Source organism: Callorhinus ursinus, unplaced genomic scaffold (genome assembly GCF_003265705.2).
Source record: "Callorhinus ursinus isolate GAN/ISIS: 27379988/994484 unplaced genomic scaffold, GSC_fseal_2.0 scaffold11, whole genome shotgun sequence".
Taxonomy (NCBI): domain Eukaryota; kingdom Metazoa; phylum Chordata; class Mammalia; order Carnivora; family Otariidae; genus Callorhinus; species Callorhinus ursinus.
Genome location: NW_027397073.1, coordinates 26699437 through 26719424, shown reverse-complemented (window position 1 = coordinate 26719424; position 19988 = coordinate 26699437). Strand labels below are relative to the sequence as shown.

Genomic DNA, 19988 nt, shown 5'->3' with positions numbered 1-19988 from the left:
ATTGATAGTGAGTGGAAAATAAAGTTAAGCTTGATATTTAGACACAACTGACAAAAAAACTCTGCACTGAGACATTGCCCCCCCCCACATATATAGACACACACACACACACACACACACACACACACACACACACACATCACATCTGGAAGCAGAAATTCCTTCAATGCCCCTCGTATCTTTTTCCTTAGTTTGGATGTATTTGTTGAAGCAATGTGGGCTGCTTTTTCTACTTTCCCTCTCTCTGGATCGTGCTGGTTGTGCTCTGCTGTCCCCTCAGATGTCCCTCAGTTTTTCTCTGTTCCCGGTGCACTGGCGCTTAGATCAAGGGTTGAGCAGATTCATGTTCAACTCTTACTATTTCTTGGCAAAAATACTGAAAAGGGATGTATTCTCCCAGCAGAAAGCTGGTTGTCCGTCCTTCTGTGGTGTTAGCAGCAATTGGTGATCTTCACCAGGAGCCTTTATTTCTTTCGGGGATGCAGGGAGGTGACAGATAACTCCATCATCCCTTATTCATTTATTAGCTAGAGAGCTTTTATAAAGAGAAATTTCCCTTCATCAACCATTTGGCTACCCTCGGTCCAGTTAACAGAGGAAAGGCAGGATCAGTGTTGGATTCTTCCCTTTTCTTTACTAGTTTTCAAAATGAAGTTTTGGTTCCCTGACATCCTTCAAAGGGACCGGTTTTCTTTGTATAATTTAGTATAATTTCCCTCTCATGGATCCGAACCTGTTCAAGGAGTTTCCATCTGCTGGAATTATGCTCGCTGACATGCCGCTTGTCCAAGCCCTGCCCAGTGGGAACCTCTTCAGGATGGTTCCTGAATCCTCTTGACATGACCTTGACAACTTCCTTGCTTTCAGTTGTGACAAGAGGTTTCAAATCATTTTGCACATTTTCTGCTCCAGACCCGAAATTGGCCAGTTCCCAAGGAGCCTTGGTTCCTCTTCAGTTGCAAAGATTGGTTAATTTTTTTATGTGAAATGAGTTTTCCCGTCCTCGTAGGAGCGGGGGGCAGGGGTCCAGGATAGCTTTCCCAGCCTCACGGCTACCGGGGCGCCTCTTCCGTGCTTTCTCTCACAGTGGCACAAATATGACCTCTGCCCCCGCCTCCGCCTAACTTGTCTTCCCTTTGCTCCATACCCCTGGCTGGCTCTATTTGGATCCTTCCAGCGTTTCTCTCCGGGATGGGCTTTTTGCCTTGGGAGGGAGCTTCGGTGCGCTCATTTTAACACGTTTTTTGAGGCATAGACTGTTCCAGCCCCTTCAGCCCTGGCAGACCCCTTTCCTCCCCTAAGTCTCTGTTTTCTTCACTTTAAAAAGCGGGGGAGGGGCAAGTGATGCTGAGTCCCTTGCCGCTCTGGTGGTCCGTGACTCAGTCTTGTCCCTGGGCTCGAGGTCTGACATCGCTCCCGTAAGCAGATGGCTGAAGCCCACCGCCCTGTGGTTCACTGTGGCCTTGTCCCCGCAGGGATCTCAGTGTGGACGCCGGCTTGAGCCCGGCCCAGTTCCAGGTGCGGCCCATCCCTCAGCACTATCAGCATTACCTAGCGACTCCTCGAATGCACCACTTTCCCAGAAACTCCTCCTCTACGCAGATGGTGAGTGCAAGGGCTCTGCCAGGAAACCGACCCCCTTGCTGCCTGGGGGTGCCGGCGGGGGACTAAGGCCAGAGGCTCCCCCGTGTCCTGCTGTCATGCTGTCCTCCCCTCCCTGCTCCTGTTCCCACCCTGGCTTGATGGCACCTGCCAGACGAAAGCCAGTACTGTGGGCGGGACTGAGTGGGGCACTGGAGGAGGGAAAGGGGCGCAAGGTGGGCTGTGGTCTGTGGGGAAGAGGCTCGGGGCTAAGAACAGCCAGGGTAGTCCCTCATTATCACCTCATTTAGCTAATTTCTTGGGGTCAGCGCCTGCCTGGGCTTTGATTTTACTTATCTATGAGATGGCATGGAGGTGCCTGCCTCGTCCTTCTCACGGCGGGGGGTGGGGGGTGGCTGGCAAGGGCCTTCGTCAGGGACAGAGGAGCCCCCACAGGTGGCCCTCGGGCTGGGCCTGCTGATCCAGTTCTGCTTTGTGCAAGGGGCTGGCCTTTGTCACTGCAGGGTGCTGCGATTGCAGAAAGGGGCAGGCCCTGGCGCGGCCAGCTCCATGGGGCAGAGGTGAAGACAGGCCATTCAAGCAGCAACGGACTGATTGAGAAATCTTATCTCCAGACAGCTCGTTTGTGTTGCTGCCCTACAACACATTTCTCCCCTTCCAGCCCTTGTCTCTGCCATTAACCACCCCGTTCCTCCGTCTCCTTGTTTGCGCAATGAGAGGTCTGGATGAGTGAGCGCTGAAGCCCTTGTCCACTCTGAGGTTCTCGGGTTGGTGCCATGAAGCACCATCTCCTAAGAGAAAAAGCTAACATTTATTGAGCGCTTAGTGCATGGCAGGCCCTGTTCTAACCACTTTATGCGAATTACCCAGAACCTTACATGAGAGGGTACTTATCCCTGTTTTTCAGACGGGCAGACTGAGGTATAGAGAGGTTAAGTACCAGAGCTCAGGAGAGGAGCTATGATGGAGATCCGGCCCCTCCATCTCATAGCCGGGGCCAGGATGAGGTGAGCAGGGCAGGGCCTTGCCAGGGCAGGGTCAGATCCTGTTTTTATTTAAAATTTTGGTATTTTGTTCATTATGGGCTTTTTGCATTAATTTTGATTTTTTTAAAAGAAATATTGCATTAAAATATTATTTACCTTGATTACTGAGTCTTTTGTGCTGAAATCTGTGCTCTCCTTTGTCCCGCCTGGGTAGGACGTGGCCCACCCTCTTCACCGTCTGAGGCATGGCCTGAGGCGGTGCTGAGCAGAGGGGAAGGAAGTGGCCCACGGCCACCCAACTGCCTCGTTTGAAGCCAGGGTCTGCCATTTGGTTGCATAACTTAGGCACTCACTTTATCTGTTTGTGTCTCATTTCCCCTACCAGTAAAATGGGGGTAGTAATTGCACCCACATCCTAGATCTCATGAGATCAATTAGTCACGTGAAGTACTTAGACAGAGCCTGCCTTGAAATAAATGCCCAATCAGCTTAGTCATCTTACTAATTATATTAGTATACAGTGTATATATTTACTAATCTATATTTACTTTATTGATTTTGTTATTTTTTCTGGGGCCGGTCTGGCACGGGCTTGGTTCTTGACAAGGAGAGGAGGGTATTGGAGCAGGAAAGAGAGCACTTTTGCCTGAAGAATCTCGGGATGTGCAGATTGGCCGGTTATGGGGGGAGCAGTCAGATGCTGGACTCGTGCAGCCTGGAATCCTATCCGAGGCGTTTTCTCCCCAACAGGTCGTCCATGAAATCCGAAACTACCCTTACCCTCAGCTTCACTTCCTTGCTCTCCAGGGACTGAACCCCAGCAGACACACCTCCGCAGTGCGGGAGAGCTACGAGGTACGCCCGCTCCTCTGTCTGGCTCCAGCTGGCTCGGTGGAGACACCATTATTGTTCATTGTTCCCTCCTCCTTTCTCCTGCTGGTGGGTGGGGCGTGGGAGGTTGCGGGGAACTTCGGGGTTGAGAGTATGAGAGAGAAGAGAGAGCGAGTAAAGATGTTGGGGTCTTTCAGTACCAGACAAGTCCTTCCCAATGGCTATGTGAATGCTTCTTGCTAACATCTTTCAATGCCCTTCCTCCTTATTGCGTGCGTGTGTGCGTGCGTGCGTGCGCGCGCGTTTGTGTGTTTGTGTGAGTTAGCGCATGCAGAGTGCATATGTCCACATTTTTCTCTTTGCAGGAGCTGCTGCAGCTTGAGGACAGGTTGGGAAATGTGACTCGGGGAGCTGTACAGAACACCATTGAGAGGTTCACCTTCCCCCACAAATACAAGAAGGTGAGGGTGCTCGCAGGTCAGCCTGCGTAGTTGAGGGGTTGTGGTTAGGTGCCCTGAAGCTGTGATGTTTTCCCAGGGTCTTCTCCCCTGTCTCCATCAGGTGTGACCAGGAAAGATGGGGGTGCCTCTCATCATAAAGGAGGAAGGCTGTGTGTGTGTGTGTGCACGTGGACTTGTGAATAGATGTGTTAGGTAGGCATACAGGTGTATGAATGCTTGTATCTGAATGAGGTGGGCAAAGGGAGCACCTGCAGTGAAGATGAGTGAAGCTAAGATACGCCTTAGAAAAGAAGTCCAAGTCCAATCCCACATGGGGACAAATGGGCAACTAAGGTCAGAGCAAGAGCTTCCAATCCTCATTGAGCAACAGGATCACCTGGGGAGCCTTTAAAGCCACACGTTCAAGGCTCTACCCCAAGCCTGTAGAAGTAGATTCTCAACGGTTATGGCTCAGGAATGTGGAGTAGGATTAGGACCCAGGAATCTGATCGTTTTTTTTTTTTAAGATTTATTTATTTATTTGAAAGAGAATGGGAGAGAGAGAGAAAGAGAGAGCATATGAGAGGGGGGAGGGTCAGAGGGCGAGCAGACTCCCTGCTGAGCAGGGAGCCCGATGCGGGACTCGATCCCGGGATTCCAAGATCATGACCTGAGCCGAAGGCAGTCGCTTAACCAACTGAACCACCCAGGCGCCCTGGAATCTGATCTTTAAAACATTTTTAAATTCAAATAAATAAAAAATTTGGAAGCAACCACGATGTCATTCAATAAGTGAGTGGATAAACAACAGTGGTGCACCCATACGATGGAATAATATTCCATGATTTAAAAAAAAAATGAGCCATGGAAAGAGATTAGGGAAACTTAAATGCATATTACTAAGTGAAAGAAGCCAACCCTAAAAGGCTGCATACTGTATGATTCCAACTATATAAGCATTCTGGAAAAGGCAAAACTAGATCATTTAAAGGTCCCTTGTTGCCAGGGGCTTTGGGGGGAGGGATAGACTGTGAATGGGGGGATCACAGGCTATTTTTAGTGAAATTATTGCATGCCACTGTAATGGTTGACACATGACATTGTGCATTTGTCAAAACCCACAGAACACTACAACAGGAAGAATGAACCCTAATATAAACTCTTCAGTTAATAACAGTGTATCACTATCAGTCCATCAGTTGTAACAAATGTACCACACTGATGCAAGATGTTAATAACAGGTCAAGCTGTGTGTGTGTGTGTGTGTGTGTGTGTGTGTGTGTGTGTGTGTTGAGTGGGGGAGGGATATGTGAATGGGCTGTATTCTCTGCTCAATTTTAATGTAAGCTAAAATTGCTCTACAAAATAAATTCTGCCATGAAAACAAATACTTTTTTAAAAATTTAAGAATTAAAAGCTTGACAAGTGCTGAGAGACTTGGCATGGGAAAGTGCTCATTGAAGTCAAGCCAGAGCCCATTTGCACTGCCTCATGAGGCACTAGGGGCACAATGGTTGTGAGCACTAAGTGTCGGAGTCAGATAGGGCCAGTTTTTAATTTCAGTGTTACTACTGTTTTGTTTGGGCTGCTATAACAAAGTACCATCAGCTGGGTGGCTTAAACTGCAGACATTTATTTCTCACAGTTCTTAAGGCTGGGAAGTCCAAGATCAAGGCACTGGGTTCTCTTCCTGACTTGTAGATGGCTCCATTCTTGCTGTATCTTCGGATGGCCGAGAGAGGAAGCTCTGGTGTCTTTTCCTCTTCTTATAGGGGCACTAATCCCATCACAGGGGCTCTGTCTTCATGACATCACCTAAACCTAATTAGCTTCTAGAGACCCCATCTCCTAATACCATCACATTGGGGGGTAGGGCATCAACATATGAATTTGGGTATGGGAGGCACAGACATTCAGTCCATAACCACCACCGGTAGCTGTGTAACCCCGGACAACTTACTTGGCTTTTCTGGCCCCTTCCCTGTCCTTTTTAATGTAAAATAGGAATGATGTGTTAGTAGCAACCATAAGGGGTTCTCCGGGGATTCAGTGGGACAATGCATATAACAGCTTAGCACAGTGCCTAGTATCTGGTGAGTGATCAGGGAGGGTGAACTGCTTTCACCTTGATATAGGGCTCACTTGTTCTAGGCTTGCAGAGATGCCCATGATATCAATTCAAATACCATGAATCTTGGTCTGTGCAGATCCTCATAGAGGCATTGGATTGGATTCATCCACAAGTTATTTCAACCAACATTTTTTTTTAAAGATTTATTTATTTATTTTGAGAGAGTGAGAATGAGAGACAGCACGAGAGGGAAGAGGGTCAGAGGGAGAAGCAGACTCCCCACCGAGCAGGGAGCCCGATGCGGGACTCGATCCTGGGACTCCAGGATCATGACCTGAGCCGAAGGCAGTCGCTTAACCAACTGAGCCACCCAGGCGCCCTCAACCAACATTTTTTATCTACAATGTGTCCTATACGGGTAGGGTATTCATAGAAGAAATGACAGTATTTCAGTCACTAAGGGTATCATCAGCAAATGGAAGATGATCATTCTCCGCAGGGTGAGCTTTAGGCTGTTGGAGGAGAACAGGAAAGGGGATGAGGGGCGTGTTCAGGAGTCCAGAGCAGCTTCCACTCCTCTGACCAGGGCATACTCACTCTTGCCAGGGCCACATACTGCACCTGCCCTCAGTGCCACAGGCCTTGAGGAGACAGGGAGAGAACACATACTGAGGATGGAAAGGGAACACGAACCAAGCCAATGACGTAAAGAGTTGAGGTAAAGCTGATGAGAATAAAGGGAGAATTAGGGGAATAAAATATTATAAGAAAGAAATAAGAATTAAAAATATGAAATGATAACGTTTAGGACCCAAATAAAATGTGAAAAAGACTTTAAAAATTTAAACTGAGAGTCAAATAATAAAAAACAAAAAAATATTTTACAATAGTGATGATAAAAATAAAAAATATAAAAGAAATATAGTCATGCAGACAAATATAAAAAATAGGAATTAGGTAAAGATATGAAAACAACATACAGAATGAAAACCAATAACATTGACCTGAGAGGGAATGTGAATGAGGACAAAAAGGTACAGGCAGAAGGGATAAAATAAATATGAAATACGGGCGCCTCGGTGGCTCAGTTGGTTAAGCGACTGCCTTTGGCTCGGGTCATGACCCTGGAGTCCGAGGATCGAGTCCCGCATCGGGCTCCCTGCTCGGCAGGGAGTCTGCTTCTCCCTCTGACCCTCCCCCTTCTCATGTGCTCTCTCTCTCTCTCATTCTCTCTCTCTCTCTTTCTCCAATAAATAAATAAAATCTTAAAAAAAATAAATATGAAATACATGCTGAGAAGAGTTACTGTTAAACTAAAAGTTACAGAGATAACGAGAAGACAAAACCCAGAAGACCTAAAAGATTGAAAATACAAAAGAGAAGACAGGGTAAGATTTGAAGAGACAATAATTAAAGAAATATAGATTAGGGACGCCTGGGTCGCACAGTCGGTTAAGCATCCAACTCGTGGTTTTGGCTCAGGTTGTGATCGCAGGGTCGTGAGATCGAGCCCGGAGTTGGGTTCCATGCTCACAGTAGAGTCTCCTTAAGACTCTCTCTCCCTCTCTCTCTGCCCCTCCCCCTGCTCTCTCTCTTTCTCTCAAATAAATAAATCTTAAAAAATATATAGAGATTAGATGTAGTGGAATAAGGTAAGACTATTTGTTTGAAATCATTAACTATAAAAAGGAAATCATGAATAATGGTGGGAAAGTAACAATAGAAAATAGGCAAGTAGTGAGTCTTATTAGTATCTTTTATAGAACATCCCTTTTCTCAAAGGACCAACTGAAAGAAGGCCACTCCTCCCAGAAACACAGCTGGGCTGTTAGGCAGGCAGACCATCATGACTCCATTCAGACTCAATAGCCATGATGATTATATGGGACTATGGATGTAATTCTGATTTTCTGGGTTCTAGACGAGGGAACACTTACTGCAGTGGCCATCACATGGTTTGCAGTTGGAGTATATAGGGCCCAGGGAGGCTGAGAGCAGAAAGCATAGATTTTCTTCTATGTTCCAGTGAAGAGGCTCTAATACTCCAGGCACCACATCAGACTAAGGAACTCCAGAGCTTAGGACCAGGGACTGGAGTGGGGAAACCCAGCATCTGGGCCTGGCTCCAAGGTCACAGTTATTCTGTGGGTGGTGTTTTGTTTTGTTTTGTTTTGTTTTCTTTAAATCTTGTGACTCTTCAGATTTTTCTTTTGGCAAAATGACCTTTAAGTCTGCTTCTCTCTGGAGAGGGGACAGAAGGGCTAGTTTTCTTCCCATGGATATTATCAGACTGTTTCACTGCACAGCTTGGAGATGGGGACAAGAAAGCTGGGCTGATTTCATTCACTGATTAGATTCCTTCCTCCCCAGAATGTTTTTTAAAGCACTGATAATGTGCCTTCTGCTTGGCCAAGTGTGGAACTCTACCCGAGGAAGGGTGAACCATGGTCCACACAATCTAAGAACTTGGAACTTTCTACATAGCAGTTAATGATTTTCAAATAATTAGCATAGAATTTAAAACAGTTCAACTAAAGTCAACAAATATAAACAAAGTGACTACATGATGTCTAAACTCATTTTGGAGCTAGTGCCTATATCTTAAAGGAATTTTCTGGATAGGAAGAAATCCAACAATATAAAATAACAGTATGGTAAAAATTATAGGAGTTGAGGAATTTTGCCTTCATCTAGTAATGAATGAATAAATGAGTAGACCTTGGTAGAGTGAAAGAAATAAAGGAAGAAGGGAAGGAGAGGAGGAAAGGAGGAAGGAAGGAAAGAAGGAAGGAAGGAAGACAGGATGGATGGATGGATGGATGGATGGATGGATGGATGGATGGATCGGTAGATGGGTAGACGGATGGAAGTTTGGGTGGTTGGAGGCTGAGTGGGTAAATGGATGGGTGGGTGAGTGGATGGATGGGTGGTTGGGTAGATGAATGTATGTATGGATATATGGATGCTTGGGTGGTTGGGTAGATGAATGTATGTATGGATATATGGATGCTTGGGTGGTTGGGTAGATGAATGCACGTATGGATATATGGATGCTTGGGTGGTTGGGTGGATGGGTGAGACGTTGGGTGGATGGAGGGCGAGTGAGTGAGTGGATGGGTGGAGGAATGGATGGGTGGAGGAGTAAACGGATGAGTGGATGGAGGGATGAAGCATGCTGGACGTGAATGTGGAGGCAGAAGCCTGGAGGCAGGGATCTAGGTAGGAAAGGACATAAGGAGGAGTGGACAGTATGAGGGGAATAGGAAGGAGAAGTAGTTTACGCACAAGCCATAGTTTTGCCATGGACTGATTCATTAGACACCCACTTCCTTTCCAAACTCTATACCCCTCAGCCAGGATAACCACCACTGTATCCTGAGGCAAGGGGGAAGAGTTGGGGAGGGGGCCGGGAAAAGGGCCTGGGGTGAGCATACAAGTCTGGGGATTCCTTAAGAATTTAGGAAGACACTGACTCACAGATAAGGGAGGGGAAGCTGTGGTTGAAAGACAGTGGTCACCAGGTGAGCTGAGCCAGGTACCTAATGCTTCTCCTCTGCTTCTCATAGCGAAGACCCCAGGATGGCAAGGGCAAGAAGGAAGAGGGGGAGGAGTCAGACACAGACGAGAAATGCACAATCTGTCTGTCTATGCTGGAAGATGGAGAAGATGTGAGGTAGGAGACCCGCCTCTTCTGTTTCCCCTCCCTTCCCCCCGACAGGTGTTAGTAATCAGTCATGTGCCGTATGTCAGGGCTACGGTGCTTGTTCTCTTGTGCGTGTGTGTGCTAAGTGTGCCGCTATAGTGGGCTATGTGGTTGTTCTGGGAAGGTGGGGTGTGGAATGTTCTAGATGTGTGATGTTTATGGTGTGGACTGGTGGACACAAAGTGTAAGAGAACAGAGTGATGTTTGGCCTGGATGGGTCTCAGACAAAGTCATGGCTTTGTTTCAGGCTGGTCTGAAAGGGCTTCATGGAGGAGGAGGGCCATGGGGTGATCCTCCCTGTCATGACTTCTCATCCCAGCCACAGCCTCACTCTGGGGCAGGGCTCCCAAGACCCTCTTTGGCCCGTCCCCCAGTGGTGCCAGTGTGGGTCCCCCCCCCAACCTGTGATAGCCGCCCCTGGCCTGCCGGGGACCCCTCCCTTTCCACCAGTCGTCTGACCCTCCCTTCTCTTCCAGGCGCCTACCCTGTATGCATCTCTTCCACCAACTGTGTGTGGACCAGTGGCTCGCCATGAGCAAGAAATGTCCCATCTGCCGAGTGGACATTGAGACACAACTGGGAGCCGACAGCTGAGGGAGGAATTAGCCCGTGGATGCCCCATTTTCCTTCACCAGGTCCCCCCACGGCCATAGCCCTTGCAGCCAAACTTTGCCTTCTGAGCCATTTGATGTAGAGGAAAAGCCTGCAAGCACATTTTGTGGAAAGAGGAGTAGGCGGTATCGGTGTCTGAGGGAAAGGAGGGGGGGGGGGAGGACCCCCCCATCCAGAATGGTGACTGCCCCCATCCACCTCGCTGCGCGGGAGGGAGCTGGCCGTGCCCGGAGCAGGGGTGGGAAGGGGGGGCCCACGCTGCTGAGAATCTGGATGTGAACTGGAAGGTCCTAGCTGATAGACAGGCCCCTCAATCCTGTCCTTTGAAGGATTGTATATATACCTCTCGACCACGTAGAAACCACGTAGGGGTCTCTAGCTATTTCTGTGGATGGCAGCCGGAGCATGTTAGCTTAAGAAAAATATTGTGTGTGGTGCTCTAGTCATCTTGTGGTGGACATGTCGCTATTACGAATTCGCACCAAATATTTCTCATTGAGTTCCTTGTTTTGGTGCCTGACTGAACCAACCAACGACAGCCCAAATCTTCCTGTCTTTATGAGAAAAAAAGGAAAAAGGAATCAAAGGTGGGGAAAAAAAAAAAAAAAAAAGCCAAATCCTGTTTCTGGTGAAAAAGGATGATTTTTTTTTTTTTCCCCCACCCAGGTTGGGAGGCGGGAGGCGGGGGTTCTTGTTTTGTTTTCGGTTTTGTTTTTTCCTTTGCTTTTGTTTTTCTCATGTTTACAGTGCATGGAGTGTGGAAGGGGAGCATCTGGGGAAGGGGAGGACTGGAAAAGGAGCAGATGGGGGGCTTAGGCGGGCCCCCGAGGGGCTCAGCCAGGGTGAGGAAGGCAGAGTTTGAGTAGGAGAAGGGGAGATTCTGTCTGGAAGGAGGGCTCCCCAGTTCCAGGGCCCAACTACTCAGTTCCAGCCATGTCCCCGGTTCCACGTGGAACTAGGGAGGGGCCCGCCTTCAGCTAGAGTTGCCCCCGTGTTCCTTGGAGCCAGGGTGTCCCTGCTCACGCCACCTTCTTCCTTTTGGCTGTGCTTAAGCCCTGTCACAAAGAGGCAATTTTGGCCACTGCCTCCCTATGCAAAAAATTAACTGGATGATGAAGATATGTTAGCACGGGTGGTAGACACTTGGCCTTGGCCAAAGTGCTCTTGGCTAGCCCTCAGGGGCTGAGGTCAAACACTGTGGACCTGGAGGGGGGCCTTCAGCTTCCTTTGGGGGGGTCTCAGATCCCGATGGAGTCTCTCAGAGATGGCCCCGGTCCCGAGACTGTGTTGGCTGGGTTTGGGAGGCCCTGGGTCCCTAGTCTCTGGCTCTTTCTCTGACTCTTTGACAACCGTCGGCAAATCCCGCTCTTTCTCTGTGCGTCATTTTCCTTCTCCTTAGAGGGGAGACGGGCGACAGTGCATCCCCATGGCCCCCTCTTCTACCTCACCCAGACATTGTGAGGACTGACACTCTCCACACAACAAACTCGTGCTCCATCCTGAGAACCTCCTTGGGGCTTAGGGCCGGGGGCGGGCGGTGGTGGAGAGGCTGACATGGAAGTTCCAAGTGACACCACACCGTGTGTCTTTCTGCACCACCCTGCGAGTTTTCTCGAACCTCAAAGGGAGCAGAGAGATGGGAGGACAGAAGAGAGGGGACGGGAAGATCCACCAAATTCCAACCCCAGCCCAGTTTTCTTCACCCACAGGTGGAAAACCCCCGCCCAGCTGGAATTCTGCTCCCTTCCTTTGCCTCTCCCCCTCCCTGATTTGCACTGCCCTCAAAGCCTGCCCCCTCCCCCAGTCTCAATGCCCTCATACCAGTAAGAGAAGACTAAGGAGGACAGAATACTTATCCCCTACATGAAGAAATTCTGTAAGGTTAAGAAAACCTGAGTCTGCGCTGCTGCTACCAAGGGTACATCCAGCGCCAATGGGTAAAAATGACCGAGAGGCAGATTTGGGCTTGAGGTAGAACCTTCTAGCACAACCAGAGCTGTCAGGCGGAGGCATGGCTCTTCCGGACACCTGCAGGCACAGAATGGGGGATGTGGCTGGCTTCTGGTGGGAGGGTTACTCAAGGATCTTCCTCAGACTGAGGCTTCTTCCAGCACCCATACTCTGGTGTTCTTTAAAATCTTTACCGAGTGCCTGCTCAGTGCGGGGAAAGAGGACAATATCCCTGCCTTGAGGAACTTAAAGCTGAGGAGCCAAGACGCATATAATAGCACAAAAATGGTGACTAGCTGATGCAGGGTTAACAGCAATGAGCATTACATTGTCCAGTTCCATGGTTCCAGTGTGCGAACCGTGTCTCCAGGGCTAAAGGCTGGAGAACCCACTGGTGTAGAAAGGGCTCCCGAGTCAGGATTTCAGGGAGAGCCAGTTACCAGTAGCCACAGGGAGTGGGGAATTCTCCCCAGCCTGCTGTGACCTGGGGGTAGTAGCCAGGGTGGTCCAGGGAAGGTCACTCCCCTCTCAGTCTGGGGCTCTTGTGCTCTCTGAGGCTGGTTCAAAAGGCTAGCAAGTAGAGGGAGTCGGCGCGGAGGCAGATGGCGCGAGAGCTGGGGTGTGGGTTCTAGTCTTGGTTCTTCAATGACAAAGCATGCCACGCTGCTGGGCCTCAGTTTCCCCAGCTGTAAGGCAAGGAGGTTGGGTTGGATGCTTGCTAAATTTCCTTCCAACACTCACATTCTCTGATCCTCCCTGACATCAACACATCTTTCAAGTGGTAGGACTGAGTGCCTACCGAGCTGTTGTAAACAACTTCCTGCGGGCACCAACATCTGTCTCAGAGGCTGTGAGTGGGACGCATGCGGTCCCCTCCTCCTCCCTGTACTGGGCAGGCTCTGAGTGCCCCAGGCTAACATTAGGCACTGACTGGGGTGGGGATCGCCCCAGAGGGGAGAGGTCAGCCACCGACTTTGGGGGGGGGTGGATCCTGAAGCCCTCCTCCCCTCCCCATCTCTCTGGGGCCCTTGTACCCTGTAGGTGGGCATAGGAGGGGATGTGGACTCAGGCCCCTGCCAGCTCCAGGCTCCTTAGCCGGACAGCTCTCTGGGTGAGAACCCGGGAGAGGAGTCTGTGCTTCTGCGCCCTCGAAGCCCCCTCTCCCTTGTTGGGGAGCCCTGGGAAGATGATGAAGAGGCAGACGCCAGGCCTCAGCATCTTGTACCCACCACCTCCAGGAGGGGACACCGCCGGTATTCCTCCTTCTGCTCAACTCAAGGGACTCAGACCCTTTCCTGACTGAGACGCATGAGTGCCTTCTGGGGCAGAGCCACCCCAGGATTCAAGGTGGGCCTCCCAGCCGCAGTGCAGCCCGGGCCAAAGAGGGTCGCCAAGGACGCCAATCCACGAAACCAACCAACGCCACAGGCGGCTGGCTCGGGGCAGAGGCCCAGGCGCGGGGCTCCTCCACCTGCCGGGACCCCTGGGCCCCCCCCCCCCCCCCCCCCCCCCCCCCCCTCGGCCCAGCAGCTGTGGCAGGACTCAAGCTCCTCTTCTGCAAATGCTCCCACCCCCCTGCAAGTATTCTCAACTCTTTACGCCTAATGAACAAGCACAGTTTTTTCAAAGGTGAAGACAAAGCACCAGATCTTTTTTTTTTTTTTTCCTGAGGAAATCCCCCAAGCCCCCCGCCCGCCGCCTGCTGGCGGGGCGAACACTCCCCGCGTGGGGCTGTAGCAACGTCTGTCAGGTCCCCTGTCGTGTTTCATCTCCTGCGCGTAGAGCAAATGCTAGAGCGATTTCAGCTGATAGAAAAACAAAAATGAAAAAAAAAAACACAAAAAACAAAAAACATGGCACGTTGCTAGTTTACAGGGTTTTGTGAGTTTAAATGCCTTATATTTAACAATCATAATTTATGACTAACTTGTAGATATCGTGGGTTCTTATTTAATTATTTTTATAGTTGTTTTGCATTTTTAATTATAATTTATTTATTTAGAAAGGATACTAATTTTTTTTATTACTCCTATTACCTCATTTTGGCGTTGTTTCTGGGAGTGGAATGCTTTGCATGCATTGGTACGATGACAAACAACTATGAATACAAAAAAAAAAAATTTAAATAAAATTCCGCGAACTTTATTTCGTCCAAACTATCAGGGTGTGTGATTGCAAGCTGTCCTACTGTGGTGCTGGCCTCTTTGGATACATTCCATACGAAATGCAAACCTTTGATTCTGTATGCTGTGACCTAGTGAAAAACTCCAATATAGTGACTGTATTTAGCACATATATAAATATAATTTGCACTCGTCAGCAGACTGGGCTAATCCTTTCACTTGCTACCCTGGCCCCCTCCCCAAATCCCCATCATTAATCTCTTTTTCTTTCTTCCCTTACCCTTCCCACAACCTCAGCCCACCCCACCTTCATCCTCCCAGCTAGGTCCAGGGGCACTAGGGGTCACTCTCTCCACTTGGGCTGCAGATCTCTCCGGTTCCAGAACCGGGCCCCTCAGACATTACCAGCAGGAGCATCTGAAAGCCAAAAAGACTGATTTATTAGAAAGAGCCTTGGACTGGGGGGTCAGGAGGCTCAGGTTCTCAGACCAGCTCCATTGCAAACTTCCCTGTGAACTTGAGCAAGTCATTTGGCCTCCTTGAGTCTCGGTGTTCTGGGCAGGGCTGAGGGAGGCGAAGGGGAGGGTGTCTAGGGTCCCTCAGACCCAGAGAGACAATGACACAGAAGGGGGGGTGGGACACCACGCTGTGCTGTCTCACCCTCTCAGGCGAGAAGGAAGGGGAAGAGAAAGGATGGAGGGATGGAAAGAAGGAGGGCATCCTGCGGGGGACAGGGAGGCGGGATAGGCGGACACATCCTGGACACAGGACATGTGCTTTCACAAGCCTTGGTGGGCCTTTGCAGAGCCAGCTGAAATCCACGTGCTGTTGTTAGTTGTGGGGATGGGGGAGGCAGAATACCAGCCCCAAAGTGTGATGTTTGGGATTGCCACTCCAACCTGTCCTCTCTTGGAGCCCGTGTTGTTGAGCAGAGCCCTGGGACACAGATTCGGGACTCCTGGTCTCTCCTCCCAGGGTCTTCTCCTCCTTGGCGCTCTTTTTTCCTTGGAGGCTTGTGGGTGGGAGGGGCTGCTGTGGAGGATGGGCCAGGGCCCTCCTGCCTCACTGCTCCTGAGAAGGAATGCCGGGGGAGGGTTTGGGGAATCGGTGGCCTCAAAGGCTGGCAGTGCCCTGAGCCCAGATGTCTTTGAGCCAACAAAGAGAGAGAGGAGGTCCGTGCCCCCAGGAGAGGCCTCTGGGCCCCGCTGTGACCCTGGCCGGGAGAAGGAGGACCACTCCTGTGCTCCCTGCATGTTTGCCTCCTCCCTTCCGTCCTCCCTCCCTTCCTTTCCCGCTCATCCTTCCCTCTTGCCTCTTGACATCACTGCCTTTGCCTGGTGGAGACGTCCATCCTCCACATGAGGCCCCTGGGATGGTGCTGATGGGGGAGGAGGCGGAGGCCCAGACTCGCCACGCGGACGGCCCCGGGCTTGCAGGAAGTGGCCGGGCCTCGTCGGGCCCCTACGCCCCAACTTTGCTCCAGCAAGACCATGGGTCCCGTTCCCTGGGCTTCCTGCCTGCTGCCTGCCCAGCTTCCCTTTCTGCCTCTGCCCTGGAGCCTCGGAGATGGCCTGTGGGGTCGACCACCGGGGTGCGCGACCACCACACCGCCAGGCCTGGCGGACACTGCCCCCTCGGCAGGGCTCCTGGGCGGACATGCCTTACGCTGCTTTGCGGGGTCAGAGTGGGAAGGGGCCCTTTGCCCTGGCTGGGCTGTGCCCCCCCCTCCCCTCCCCCCCCCACCCCTCCCCGAGCCCCTGCCCTGGCCTTGGCTGTGGCTCACTTCTCAGCTCTAGAGCCAGCCGCACCGGGCCTGCTGGGGTAATTCGGTTGCCTCTGGTAAGTGAAAGGATTATCCTCAGTGTTGATTGTCCTTTTTTGTAACCCTCCTGCTGTTCTGTTCTGTTGTGCTGTGCAACATTTTGCTACATAGACTATTTTATAGCAGAAAGCTAGAAGAATATTTATTATGAATATTAAAGCAATAGTGCATCAATGAAAAGGCGGAGACATTAGGAATTGTGTAAATGCTTAGATTCACTTTTGGTGGATTTTTTGTACTTTATTTATAACTAATAAAAATGAACTGCATTGCTAACTACACCTCACTTGTGCAGGGTGCTTCTTTCTCTGCGTACCCAGGGGCATCTGGAGAAAGCCTCTCACAGACCTGTCTTTGTCTAAGAAATGAGGTAATATTCACCGTTTTCCCATCCATTTTCCTCGCTGTCTGTCCCTGTCGGTCACCTGTTCCCCCTTCTCCCTCCCCTCTTCTCCTCCCCCCTCCCCTCCTCCTTCCGCCTCTTCCTTTCCCTCATCCCTCCCCTCCCCTCTCCTTCCTCCCTCCCCCCCCCCCTCCCCTCCCCCCTTCTCTTTCTTCCTCCTTCTCTCTTATTTATCCTTTTTTTTTTAAACCTCTTTATCTCTCAAAAAATCTGTTCAGCGCCACTGACTTAATTAACCTGCTTCCTAAACTTTAGTCTATGAATCTTAAAGGGGAAAGTTCTCATTTTTGATCAGTTTTCAATTGTAATCGCTTGCATTTTGAACTAGAGGGTTCCTCAGCTTCTCTGTGAGGGAGGACTTTTGCTTTCCAGCAGCAGGCATGGATTTCTTATTTCTTTGTAAGAGCCCAGGATACCCTGCGTCGTGGTCTCAAGTCCCTTCCCAATGTGTGGATCAGTGAACTGAAAGGTGACTTTCTTTCATCGCCTGAAAACAGAACTGATATTAATAAGCCTTTTCTTTTAAGTAACTGACTTCACTTTTTAGAGCAGTTTTGGGTTTACAGAACAAGGAGCAGAAAGTACAGAGGGTCCCCCGTGCTCTCTCTCCCCCTGTAACTAACACCTCTCCTCAGTGGGGTACATTTGTTACAACTGATGAGCCAATATTGAGACATTATTATTAACTAAAATCCCTAGTTTGCGGGAGGTTCAAATCCCTCGTCGTTGTGCAAGCGAGATGATCCAAAATGCTGTCTGTAGCCTTCCACACAGTTCCATCGGTGTCTCTTGATCCAAGAACCAGGGCTCTGTCTCCAGTGCCGAACCCAGCACTCACCAGGACCCGGCGTGGGGACAGGGCAGAGACGGTTCCCTTCCCTGGTCTTGCACACTGTAAAAATGGGAATGGCAGACTAGGCTCCCTCCAGCTTTTGAATTCTGCAGCTTTCTAGTTACAGGCCCTGCATCCCTCCATTATCCCTATTAGTCTCCGTGCATCCCCGCGGTGGAGGTGACCCTGGGAGGCCAGGCCTGGGCTAGCTTTGGGCTGGGGGGAGGGGGCTGGGACACTAGTTCTCTTTCCGTGGATATCGTGCCCCCCCAACAATGGGCCGATGCACACCCTTCCTAATCCCCTCCACCTCGCTTCCCCCAACCTTGCTGAGGCAGCGCCCGGGAGGAAAGAGATTCCTCAGAGAACAGCGAGGCCCGAGACTCCCAGTCACGGAGAAGGTCCCCCCCACCCCCACCCCGGGATGGGACGTTAAGTTAAGGAAGAAGAGTCTCTGAATTAGTCAGTGTTCTCCGGAGGAACAGAGCAGTAGGAAGTATATTCCAGCGGGGATTTATTGAGAAGAACTGGCTTGCATGACTGTGGAGGCTGAGCCGAAGCACCTGCTGTCTGTCTGCGGGCTGGCGGCGTGGGAAGGCCTGAGCACCAGCAGAGCCCATGGTGAGAATCCCAGTCCCAGGGCAGGAAAGGGACAGAGTCTCCCTTTCTCTGCTCTTTGTTCCATTCAGGGCCATCTACCTTCTGAGTCAAATACTCATCTCATCCGGAAACCCTTCTGGCCACATCCCCAGTGACATTGCGTCTGGGGACCCCATAGCCAGCCCAAAGAACCATTCCGTTTTTCTTCCCCTCACCCCCAGGGAGCCGGTGCTCTGCTCCCTCCACCCTGGTCTCCCTCCCGCTTCTCCCCAGCAGGCCTGCTCCCTGGGGGAACCCCCACTGCTCCCGGGAAGTAGGAAACAAGAGAGTTCTCTTCCCTGGGCATTCATTTCCCGCGCCCCCCGCCCCCCACTCCTCTTGCCCTCATCCACATGCCCCAGGAGCAGCCTTAAGCCCAGGAAATAACACTGCTTCCCCACACTCGCCCTGCACTTGCTGAGCGGCCTTCTGTCTCGGGAACCACCCCGTGGTCCCCACCACCGGCCTGAGAAGCTGTTCTTTCCTCTGTTTCACGGATCCAGCTTCCACTCAGAGTTTCTTTTGAGGAAGGCCCTGCCCTTGGGTTTCCTGAGCCACCTGTTAGCTGTGTGACTTTGGGCAAATTACTTAAACTCTCCGGGCTTCAGTTTCTTCATCTATAAAATGGGATCATGTTAGCGTCTGCCTCATATGTCTTCATGAGGATTTGATGAGCTAATATATGGAAAGTGCTTACCACATGTCTGGTACCTAGTATGCGCTAGATGAATATTAGCTGTGATGGTGGTGATGATGATGATGATGATGATGATGTTTAAAGAAAATCCTTGCCTTCCATAGTCTTTCTCCTCTGTCCTCCTGTTCTCCCCTCCGTCTCCATTTCCCAGAGAGTTTTCCAGGCCCATCAATGTCTACTCTTCCCTTCTGGCCACCCTGGCCATGGGCAGCCACCACCAATGGCCAATTCAGTAAGAGGGTTGGTAGCTAAGACCTCAAAACCAAGACTTCTGGAATCTCACGGCTCTGTAGCCGGCTTTCTTCATTCAGTTGGAGACTCTAGAAGAAAAGCCACACTGAGGTCTTCAGGCCAAAGGCACAGAACTCCTCTTCCCTCCAGCTCATAAGCAGTACCACCTCCCTCACCATCCGGGTGCCCCTATCCAAACTTCCCCTGTTAAACTTAGGGCAAAAAGGCTCTTTCCTCCCTTCCTTTCCAGGCTCTTGACTCCCTTTGTCCAAAGCTGAGGCTCCCCCACCTGTTCCCCGAAGCCCCTTACCTTGCCCTCGAGGGGCATTTGGGTGCCTGCCAGTGGTTGATGCCCGGTGCCATGCTCTGCCAAGGGGTTGGGCCAGATGGGGGTACCCGTTCAGGATGCACACACAGCACAAGAGCTCCTCAGGACGCAGGGCGCCCACAGTACTTCTGTGGGTGGGCCCCACAGAATCAGAATTCAGAAGGTGTGTAACTGAACTGAGCCGAGTTTACTTTTATCAAAATCTTGGAAGAAAAATGTTGTTCAGCCAAAGAGCTGAGGAAATAAAATTGGAAGGTTTTTGTTGAACCTACTTAAGAGCAGATGTGTTTTTTAGACCTTGGTGCAACAGTTTGTATGTAAATAGCTTGTGCTAACTGCAAATGAGTCTTACCTTTTCTTTGATGTGGACCCCCCAGGGTATTTATTTGGAAATACTTTGTTAGCAGTTACTCCAAAGCAATAGAATTAAGGTTCTCTCCAAATATTCTTTAAAGTAGACTTGTCTCTAAAAAAAAAAGTAGGCTTGTCTCTAAATCAGGAGAGGAAAGGTGGAGCGGATAGGAAACGTTGTCACTCAAGAAGCCATCCTTATAAGAGGCTCCGAGCACAGCGAGTTGTCGAGTTGTCGGGTGCCAGGGGGATCTGGGGAGCGAATGAGCAGCTCTGGCCGGGATCCAGGAAAGGAAGGGAGATTCTGGGGGAGGAAGAGACCGGTCCTTCCTTTGTTTCCTTTACCCTGGGCCCCAGTGAGGGGCTC

The 19988-nt window shown here is 50.5% G+C and overlaps 1 protein-coding gene across 5 annotated transcripts in view; it reads left to right on the top strand.

Moving 5' to 3' along the window:
- ARK2C (arkadia (RNF111) C-terminal like ring finger ubiquitin ligase 2C) overlaps positions 1 to 16411 on the top strand; it is a 131547-nt gene extending 115136 nt beyond the window's left edge. For all 5 annotated transcript variants that reach the window (XM_073898261.1, XM_073898260.1, XM_025886636.2 and 2 more), the window contains 5 exons: positions 1476 to 1605; positions 3339 to 3443; positions 3785 to 3880; positions 9497 to 9603; positions 10110 to 16411. In XM_073898261.1, coding sequence (XP_073754362.1) covers positions 1476 to 1605; positions 3339 to 3443; positions 3785 to 3880; positions 9497 to 9603; positions 10110 to 10227 — 556 coding nt within the window. In that variant the 3' untranslated portion in view covers positions 10228 to 16411. The remainder of the gene's footprint in view (positions 1 to 1475; positions 1606 to 3338; positions 3444 to 3784; positions 3881 to 9496; positions 9604 to 10109) is intronic.
- Positions 16412 to 19988: the final 3577 nt, after the last annotated feature.